Raw genomic sequence first — 11,180 nt, 5'->3', positions numbered from 1 at the left:
CACTTTACATCCTCAAAGAATCACGTAGTTCCCTAATCTACCGAGATACTGATTGACGTCGTGGGCTCGCTTTACTCAGCCAGTTCAGTTTCGTGTGATTGTGCCATATTAATGACAAGTAAAGTGTTGTTCCACTTTCCACAATGGAGTATTTTTTTTTTTTTTTCACCTTTTAAATATAGGAATTCTCTCTTAAATTAGAAAGTAGGCAAAAAGTAGTTTTTAAATTTTCATTTTTAAGTCTTCTATTAGAAAAAATATAGATCTATTAAACAAAAAATAATAAGGTAGAAAGAAGGGTTGGGCCTCCATCAAAAAAGTATATTATGCTTTAATGCAAAGAGAAAGAAATGGCTCTATGGGCAAAATTCAAGTATGAGTGACCAGTTTTTTAATCGTAAAGTAGGTGCAACATTTTTTAAAATGTTACAACACTGCATGACCTGTAATGCTCACAATATTTACATTAACTGCTTACATGAAACCATAAAAACTCTAAAAGAGAAAAAAATTGGTATGGACTGAAACAAACTACTCCTAGCACCCACATCAATGCCATTATTAACCAATGAAATCAAGTGCACAAAAATACTTTACATAGTCTACTGATGTAAAGTATACATTGGTGAGAAAGTACAAACCTAATTAGTTAAAATGCCAAAAGAAGGGTCGGTCAATACAAACTCAGTTCTAGGACAGAAAGCAAAGGGAGAAAGAAACTAAATCGAGACAGGCGCTCGCACACGCACACATACACACGCACGCACGGAGTGATGAATTAAAACCCAGGCGGGTGTGGACAAGACAGCAGGGAAGCGGGCTGGCGTGGAAAATGGACGACATCGACTCTTGAAACGAACACATCGACTCGGAACAGAAAAACGTGAGCTAAGCTACACCCCCCCCCCCCCCCCCAAAAAAAATTTTGTTTTTTTTTTTTTTTTTTTAAAAATTAACAAAATCGTTCACTTCACACAAGCTTGCATGGAGGACGGTGGCGTTACAGAAAAGACAAATGAACCTACCCCGCGGAAGGAAGGGCTCCTGCCTCCAGGCCCCTGTAGCCAGTGTAGCTATTGCGATCCCTCGGGCTGGGGGGGAAGGAGGAACGAGAGCCGTTTTTGCCGGACATGAGAAAGCCCAGGGGCGAGCCCAGAGGTAGTGCTGCGTGCTCTGGCACGCGAGAGCCGAGGCTGGGAAAGCCGCCGGGTCCCGTCGTCCTCGGGGACGGCTGGTCTCGGTCATGTCCTTCAGAGAGAGGAGTTTGGGACTTGGGCAAGGCAGATGGGAAGAGGAGCAATGACTTGTGATCCTGGCGCCGGGTATCTGGAGAGCGGCGATACCGCCAGCTTCCCAGGATGCTGATCACTGCCAGTCCTTAGCTAGAGAGTGAGATTTGGGAATTCGGGGTGGGGGGCGGAAAAAAGGAAATCTGAGGTAAGTGGTGGTCCCGGACGAAGAGGGAGGGGTTACGGACTCCACCCTGGGACCGGGAATGGTGAACTGAGTTATTTCGGGAAGCCTTGAAGACAAAGGACGTCATCGCTTCCATCACCATCACCACCAGCCGTGTTAAAAAGAAAAATGAAATCAAATGGAAATGATGTTGTGCTACACTTCCGTTTGTTAATTTTATAATGGCTCATAGCTTTAGACTTTTAAATCTGTAGTGTATTAATTTTTTCTACATATGTTTCACATTTCTCACTTAATATAACATAAATAATTTGGTTAATAGATTTAACCTGCACATTTCAGCCACATTAATATATATAAGAATCTGTTAATGGTATAAATAATTCTTTTTAAATAAAATAAATCTGATATGTTACATAATACTGATAAAAATTACTGTTGCTAATAGTTTTGAAAGCCACCCTTAATTTTTTTGTTTTAATACTGCGAGATGGATACTGGAATTACTTTTACGAACGCTGCGGAGCATGCCCTTTCATTCTACTGCAAAACCAAACCGTAATCAATACTGATCACATTGTTAAAGCAGGGCCTCTGCCCCCTTTAAAAGTAAACACGATGGTTAATGACGTTAGATAATTTAAGCTAATAAATCTAGGGGTTTTGAGGGGTCGACGTTACGGGGGATATAAACTGTTTAGTTTATCAGGTGGCTATGAAACTTTAACTACAGAAATGGCTGACTAAAATAGTCTGTCTACTTTTTTTCCTTTTTAATAAAATCTACAGCATTCTACTTTAAAAGCTAAGTAAATAAAAACGCAACCGATAGTTGCAGCCTTTGAATTATTAATTAGAGCTGTGATCCCACATCCCGTTAGGAATCTGCAAGGTTGCACTCTCCTACAGAGACCTGAAATGGAGTACAGTACTTCCAGGCAAGGTTCATTCCAAACAGACAGTATCAATGAACACTCAGTGGCGTGAAGTGTATGTCATAATTAAGGTATTACATAATCATGCCTTCTCTCTGCTGTTAAATACAAAAACAGCATCTTTTACATTATCATATAAAAGCATTTAGGCTGTATTTTTATTTATCACTTTACACTGGTAGTCTCTTGTATGTGTACTCAATAGAAACCAAAGAATTTTGTACACTATTTTTTGTACAATAAAAGATAAAGTGTGCATTAGGTACGCTTGTACATGACAATATTGTACAATATTTACATTTCAGATATCACCATGAAATTCTGTATTATCTATATACACAATGAAAATTTCTCAGAAACATTTGGACTATTTCTTATAATCACAATTTTAGTATTATAGAAAAAAATTTCAGTAATCATCTGACATTGTTACTGCAACCTTTCAAGATTTCTGATTGGCTTATCCAGCAACCGCTATCCCTCCTAAGCATCAAAAATATTGTACCACTAATCCACGTAGCACCCTGTGATGGTATCTATCTGTCTTCATATAAATATTGATATAACCACATCTATATCAATACCTACATATAGACTTATGTGCACGTTCATTTTGATAAGTACTGGACCAGTAACAAAGACATTCAATGTTATCTAGAGATCTTCCTCCTCTTGGGTTTTGGAGGCTTCACTTGTCTGTCTCCCTGTGGGATTTGGTGGACCTAAAAATAAGTATATTTAGAAGTTAGCAAAGAATATTGGTCAACGTAACCAGCCAGTAATAAATGCGCTACAGGATTGCTTGAGGTGCTGTTACGAAACGGTTCTTATTATTTCATGTCTACAGGGAAGCCCAAATTAAAGGCGACTTCAAGAACTTTAAGGCAGCAGGGAGAAAAAGGTCAATGCTGCGGTCGGTACATCCCGAACCTCTGCTACCCTGGCAAAAGGTACCGGCTACGGTAATTGTGAAACCGCGTAATCGGGAACTGCACCCAAAACTGCAGTTATGTCAAATTCTCGGAAACAAACCTTTATACATTGTCGTGACAAGACCAATAAAGTAGGAAGTAGGTGGTGAGAAAATATTGCTAACAGGGAAAAATAAGAGAAGTCAAACGCAGGTCTGTGGTAGCACTATTAAGGAACAAGCTATGTTTAGCAAACTCTGCCTTCATCTAATTATTAAAAGGAAATATTCAATTTCGAGCTAAATGCTAGATTAATTTCAAGCGTGAAACAGCTTTTCATCACCGACTGCTCGGTAAAAAGCACAACATGATGGGAAGAAGGGATGTGGAGGCAGGCGCTGGTGCCTGGCGTGGAATACCACCACCATCTGTCGGTGGAAGCCAGTTGCTGTTCTGGGAAGAGCAGTCCGCACCTTCCCAACAGCAGTCAGGCAACGAATCCGCCAGCAGCGTGCTCCGTTACTTCCTTGGGTCCTTCCTGAATTCCTTCAGACCGCTAACATTTACTACGTATTTATGGGCTCTTACCAGCAGAAATAATTCTTTGAGCTAATCATCTTGTTTGCACACGCTTTTCATTTAAAATGTAACTGAACAGTAGTAGCTGAAAAAAAATGCAAGTCACTAAAAAGAAAACCGCTGATTCCCTCTAAGTGTTTCTAGGAATCATAATCTTTACGAAAATAAGCCCCGATTACAAATTTTGTGACCAGGTAATTAAAATATAAATCAAGACTGTGTAATGACATGCAGGCTGGTACATCAGCTTGTCTGCATTACAAAACAACCAGAACAGCAAATCCAATTGCAGCTGTTTCCCCCGAGCCAGTTTGTATCATAGTTAAAATGCATATAGCATACAGTTTTTAGTGTTACTGGATTTATAAATGAAAAAAGGTATCAGCAGAGTGGTCCAGTCCAAACATTAAGTGGTGTAACCAACACAGAAGATGTGTGCGCCAAACACATATCCCATATTTATTTGTAACAGACCTACAATGAGATCCTGCTTTCTTTTTCCTTCCAAAGAAAAGAGGAAATCACACGTCGTTTTAAATCAAAACTCAATCTCATTTGGTAAAATTCACAAGTTTAAACAAAAGATTTGATTCTGTAATTACTTACGGCAGCCACCAAAAGCTACTGAATAACTTATTTAATATTTCTTGGTGGTTCTGAAAACAGTTCTAAGTCTGCAGTTCTGTATATATTTCCTTTTATAAACTCCAGAAGCTCCCCTGAAGTTTTACTGCTACTTCTAAATACGCATAGGTACAACCATCTGTGGTACTGAGCATTGAATATCAGGAAAAAGACTTCTTTTCTGTATTCAAATGTTTTATAATTCTTAATTTGAATATTACCAATGACAAGCTATGGGAGGTTACATGTGCTGTGATAGACTTTTTTGCATTTCTACATGTGCTTCAATGAAATTACAGCCATGTTTTAAATATGAAGATGAGTACATTATATAAACCAAATTTTCTAGTAGAAAGATCCTGGGCTTGCATAATAACAGTGTAATTATTGTAGAAGGAACACTGTTAGATTTGATATTAGGAAGATTCTTTTCTTTTTAAACTTACCTTTCAAGACAATATCTTCCATTTCGCATAAGTAAAGCTTTAATCAAAGAGTTTTACATTCAAAAGAATGATGCTTTTAAATGCGGTTTCAATATCTTGCTACTTCAATGGAAAAACAAATGAGCCTGATTTTCTGTCACCAGTCAGAGAAAACCCATGGAATATGAGTGGGACTGGAACTGTTCCAAATATTATCAGGCTGCATGTGTAAAAGTATGTCCAGGAATCTACCTTTGTGAAAAAATAATGCAACTGGCAACACAACTAATATTCTACAACTTTCCCCATTTTTCAGAATGATTAGACATTTGCAAACAGTTTTTAATGCAGGAGAAAAATTGAAAATTCCACATTATTTAAGAAAACAGAAACAAAATTTATGTTAGAAAGCAACCCAAAGCAGCACTCCCAGTCTTCAGCTGACACGCGTGCAGAAACATAGCAAAAGGAGAAAATTATTGCTAATGTGAAAAGAAACTTACATTCCCAGACATTTTGTCTAGTTCACTCATGGCCTCGTGTATAGCAGCTTCTAAATGGTTATTTAGCTTTCCACTTCTAGGAAGAAAAAACAAATGCCATCAGTAATTCTTAGTAACAGAAAAACACTTTAAAAAATTAATAATAAACACATTAACTCGTTGGACATATTCTACTAACTGTAGAGCCTCCCAGGTTGTTATAGCACAGATAGCAAGATCAAACCTATATACAATATTATGCAAACTAAAGGCTTGTGTTGTAATTACCGAAGAAAAATTAAAGCCAGCACTTCAAGGAGTTGTATGGTTAGTTCCAATATCCACAAGACGGATTACGTCCATGAATAAAAAGCAACAGTACTTGACGGTAACGTAGCGTTTTGTGCAAACTTTTTTTTAAATCGTTAGCAAAGGGCCAGACTCTCAGGGGTTTTGATCAGGAGCAGGAGAGGAGTACTCCAGCTACTCTGGACTTTCTTAAAGAGTTCAAGCGTTACTAAACCTCCAGGGCCAGCTCGCCTCTGCCTGCTTCCCACTCCATGTTACATGCTGCATTTACTTTGTAAATGTGGTTACATTTCAGCAATACTTTTGTGAAGGACGAAATACGTACACTGCCGTCTTCTTGAAAAATCAGTGCGTGAGCTGCAAAGTCTTCCTCTTACCCAAAGCACAAAGCTCAAACTTAAATATCCCTTCTAACTTTCAATAGCCAGAGGAAAATAAGTTGTATTAATCCTCTAAAATGTTGCTGGTTTAACCCTGGAATGACAGCACGCCAAGGGCTATGGTAAAGGTAGGGTGAAGACTTTCTTCCTTCAAACCAAAAGTTACCCCAAGTCACTGGGCAGCTCCATACACACTTCATTTTACAGTGACATTTTTGATTTATGTGTATTTCTTCTTTAAAGAAGCTTCCCACTTGAACACCGTGCTCTGCACAACAGGTCATACTTCTGTGGCTCCGTGTTCACACTTGAAAAAGAATTTCAAGCTAGCAAGTCATATGTGAGCACAAGTTACTATGCTTTGTCGACAGCTTCTTGAGGATCTGTACTCAAAAGCAGGTACATATATATCTCTTTAGATAGGCTGGTTCGTTCATGACTTCACCTGAATGGGTACATTTAGAAGAGTAATGAACTTGAAGACAAATGGCTGAATATGAGATGAGAGAGAGATCATCCTGGAGATGAGAGACTGTTTTATGAGCATCCATCACAATATCCTCAGGAAGTCAGAAAGTCCTGTTATCCCTGCTCTGGAGAGGCAGAAATGAGGGGAGGAGGAAGAGAGCCGGCTCCATCGTGAGGGAAGATAATGGCAGAGACAGGTAAGAGAACAGCTCATCCCAAGCTGGCACGGATGGTCGGGTCAGTAGGACCCTCCCTCACAGAAGGAGACACTTTCTAAAAAAACCCCTTTCCTTTTAATAAGCAAGCAAGCTCATCATGTCAGGTGGGACATTCTTCCCTCGGACTTAACGGTTTATGGCAACTAAAAGCATTGGCAAAAGATTGACAAGGAAGGAGCTCAGATGAACTATATGACCAGTGTTGCTCTACAGTAATTCCATCCCCTAGTTCAGCAAAATGATTTTCATGCCCATCAGTACAGCTGGGAGATCGAAGACAGGCCATCAGAGGGTCTGTTATTCATTATTCAAGTAAGATATTCTCTAACACCACTTTGCATCGGTCATCTGAGCTATACCAGGGCACGAATTGCACAAAAAATTAAGAAAGCTAGAAACCTTACTGACCTGACTGCACAAGAGTGAAGTATAATAGGACTTCATCCACGTATGAAGTTGCACAAGTTTAAGGCTTTGAATGAATTAGTTAAAACGGTGGGAAAGGAGTTTTGTGCAACTGTAAAATTATGTATCCTGTTGTAGTTTAAATCAACCAAAGAAATGATAAGATAAACTGAAATAAATATTGGCATACAAAGCCTGACGTGTCCACCTGGGTTTTTGAACGCTTGAGTTAGACTGCTTGCAAAAACAAGTTAAAGTTACGCAACTTGGACAAGTAAGGGCACCCTTAGATATTATAAACCATGAACAGAATATTGTTCAGTGGCAACGTAACTCCCTATAAAGGTAATATGACTCTATTTATAAGGCAGATAACTTAATAACTGATAACACTGCTGACTTGCATGTCATCTAGAAGCAGATGTCAGATGTCAAGTTACCTATGTGATGTAAAGTTATTTAATCAACATTATGCTCTATCAGCAAACCACCCTTATTACAATATCTACGAAATTATTGCTATTAGTCAAAACAGCCACTTGAAAGTATTTAAAATACAAACGATCATTTGAATTGTAGTCTTCAGACACTGTTATGTTCATTTTACTGTGAAGATGATGATCTGCCCCTGAGCAAATCAAAGTTTCAGAAGTGCCCATCACTGAAATACCTATTTACTGCAGACAAAACACTGCAGCTAAAAACCCGAGAATTTGACATCAGATAAACATATCCATCAGGTCTCTAGTGATGCAAACTAACCTGTAAATATCACAATTTTTGCCAAATTACATTTAAAAGATTCTAGCAACAGTTTGTTCCTCTCATTAAAAAGCAGCACATCATCTCTTAGAAAACCTCTCATGGTCCCCAGCTTTGGAGAAGGATTTAAATTCCTTCCCTCAGGAAGGGAGGATAACCTTTTCATCAGAAGCGTTCTTTTAATCCTCCTCCTCCCTACTAGGGCCCATTAAAATTTTACCAAATTGTATTATCAAAATGAAGCCTGAGCATCTTTTGAGTAAAAGTTCCCTCCCATAGTGGGCATATTCCAGACTTCACCTGCAATTGCTGCCTCTGGGCAGCTCTTGCAGCGATAACAGGGATGTTCGAGTGCACCCACCGTGCTCGACTCTAATAGTACGGGGCAAGGCTCGCACCTAGAGAAGACAGAGAGACTTAGACTGTGTCAGGATGGAGACTGATCGGAGCTGGAAGTTGGAAAGGTAGTGGAAGAGGTGCGTTAGTTCTTCCCTTACTGGAGTCCTGTTCAACTCTGAACAAGGCACATGTTCAACGGGAAGGACAGGACAGACGTAACTCTTCAACTCTAAGAAGCCATCGCTCAAACTTCATTTCGAAATAACTTCGTATGGATGGTAGAGATGGTAATGGTAGGGATGGTCAATGGCACATTCCTGACAAAAGAGAAGCCTGGTGTGGGAAATAACACGCAGAGGAACAGGAAACCACAGGAGGAGGAGACACTGGTATTGGGTGATGACCCTTGGAAGATACTTGGCATGCAGTGGGACCGGAGAACGCTAGTGAACAGCGGAATACAGATCACTATGAAGCTTGGGAAGAACAAAGACTGGATCAGACGAGGCCTCGATAAGGGAAGACTGGGCCTCCGGCAGACAGTCTTCTGGAGACTACAACCGGATAGGTGCAGAAGCCGTCACATCATGACCTGCTGGAAGCAAGAAGGGACTCGGCTCAAATAAGAACGGAATGGCTGAGACAAGATGGAACGGAGAAAGACCGGGATGGCTCAGCGGTTTGTACTAGAGGGCATCTTCCTACAAGGCCCAGAATAAATATGACAGTTTAGGAGTCACATCGTGCCTCTGAGATATCCCCAAGCAAAACACTTTTCTGGTACAGAAAATGCTTTAGGTCATACTATTAGTTGAAGTTACAAGGCTCGGAGCAACAGAGCTAACACACCTGACTATGCTGATGAAATGTGCTACAATGACAATTTTTTCTGGTGTCTTGTTTAGAAACCTAAGAAACCAAACATACAAAATATTTCCATTTTAAAAACTAATACATAAGGTTAGATTAAGATTTACAATTCACATATACTGGATTTAGGGTGCAACTTGAATTGCATCCTATTACCTATTATAATGCAGTTTTTAGCTTTGCAAACATTTTTCATCTTTAATTTAGTTGTAATAATTTTTTTTTTTAATATATAACATTAATATATATTACTGGAGATTGAGTCAAGACTGTGCAGTGAAGGAGACTACAGCAGTAGTCCCATAAGTAACATTTGTTGCCAAAATTGTACAATATACTAGGGCTGAGACACGAACTGTAGGAACATAGAGAATAATTTATGGCGTTAAGGTATCTGAAAGTCATTTTGAGGACCTGGATGCTAACCCCGCTCTGCTAAACACACTGGACCTGTGTGATGCTAGTCAATGCTCTCTCAACATAAATTCATCCTGGGTTTCTTTACCTATGTCTTCTTTACCATAGAAGTCTTCAACTTGATGCCAGTACATGATATGTGAACTGCTGAGTACTTATACAGGTAGGAAACAGAAATAGGAGTATTCTACATGTAGCAATTATCTAATGTTAAATGTTTTAAAAAATCTGAACCTGTACGTAACAAGATACTACACAGACATACACCAGAAAGAAGACCATAAAGAGATTAGTAACTTTTTCAGATAAATTTACAACAGTACACAGGAAAAATAGGAAGGGTCCATAAAGAAATACTAAAAGATTTGAACTCTGAAATAAGTACGAGTAGAAATATGGAGGAAAAACCTGCAAGGGCTGTAAAGCAACCCTATGAAAGGGGCAACCAGGTGCCCCAGACTGGCTGGGCTATTTGATGCCTCCTGTCTCCTTACGGGCAAGCAATGGGGCAGAACCAGAGAGGCCACAAAAAAAGGCCTTTGGATTCAGTGGAATTGCAGACAATCCCTGCAGTCTGCTAAATATACAAATGCAAATCAGAAGATGGGACTTTTTCTTAAATTGTACTGTTTATTTCAACTTTTAACACCTCTTTAAATTTGCTCCCGGTGTCACCTTACTTGAGTCACATATTTCACTTCAGGGACACGAGCAAATAACTGGGGAGTTGCCAAAAGCCCTTCTATGTTCTCACCACACACCCTTAAACTCCAGTAAGATATTTTGAGGATGATCTTGGAAAAAACAACCACCAACATTGTCTCATTGGCATAAAAAATACTTAAGTGCCGCGTGACACACAAATAGAAGAAGAGCTTACCCCTTAAAAGGAGCTGAAGACAAATAATTATTTAATTCCTTTAAGCCTACGTTTATTGTGCTAAAGACAAGTACTGCAAGCTGATTTTAAATTCGCACACAGATTCAAAGTAATACATTTTCACTGCAACAGTAAACAAGCAACAGCAACCTAGAACAAATCCAATCGCAGTACAATTTCTACTTTTCCATCCTTTTATAGCTGTCCAGATTTTTTTCTTCTCCTAAAGTCAACCATTTTCCTCTTTTTGTCTATGCTGATGCTTCATGTCCTAATACTTACTGTTTCACGGTCTTTCTATCCCTGTATATTTGTAAAAAAAAAGCTAAAAGGCAAGATGAAACCAAACAGTTCACACATGTCTGACACAGAGCGTAAGGAAAGCTCTGCACTGAGCCCCTCGTCTGGTTAAATACAGCCAGAGTTGACAAATTCTGCAACGCTTCTCAGCAATGGGAAATAAACTGAATTTATCCGAATAAACCTGTGCTCTGCCTGCAGCAGCAGCTGCCAGAGGGAGAGGGAAGAGATAAGAAGGGCAGATCTTGTTAAAAAGCGTATTTGGTCAGAATAGTTTTGATGTAATAACTTTTTTTGCTGTAAATTAGAAATCCTACACATGAAAGCTCAAACAAGTAGGCTGACATTTTACAAAGGCTACTGTAAATATCAGAAGATGCAATAAAAATGCAGATATCAAAGATCTCGGATGATTATCATAACCAACACAAGGAATTCAGAAAATTAACTCTTCAGTTTG

General features: G+C 39.2%; 1 protein-coding gene across 10 annotated transcripts in view; it reads right to left on the bottom strand.

Annotated features, from left to right (window-relative positions):
• Positions 1–368: 368 nt before the first annotated feature.
• MBD5 (methyl-CpG binding domain protein 5) overlaps positions 369–11,180 on the bottom strand; it is a 149,103-nt gene continuing 138,291 nt past the window's right edge. For all 10 annotated transcript variants that reach the window (XM_052791368.1, XM_052791371.1, XM_052791375.1 and 7 more), the window contains 2 exons: positions 5,394–5,469; positions 369–3,073 (listed from right to left, as the gene is read on the bottom strand). In XM_052791368.1, coding sequence (XP_052647328.1) covers positions 3,002–3,073; positions 5,394–5,469 — 148 coding nt within the window. In that variant the 3' untranslated portion in view covers positions 369–3,001. The remainder of the gene's footprint in view (positions 3,074–5,393; positions 5,470–11,180) is intronic.

The sequence above is a fragment of the Harpia harpyja genome, chromosome 7 (genome assembly GCF_026419915.1).
Source record: "Harpia harpyja isolate bHarHar1 chromosome 7, bHarHar1 primary haplotype, whole genome shotgun sequence".
Classification (NCBI taxonomy): domain Eukaryota; kingdom Metazoa; phylum Chordata; class Aves; order Accipitriformes; family Accipitridae; genus Harpia; species Harpia harpyja.
This window is presented reverse-complemented; position numbering and strand designations above follow the sequence as displayed.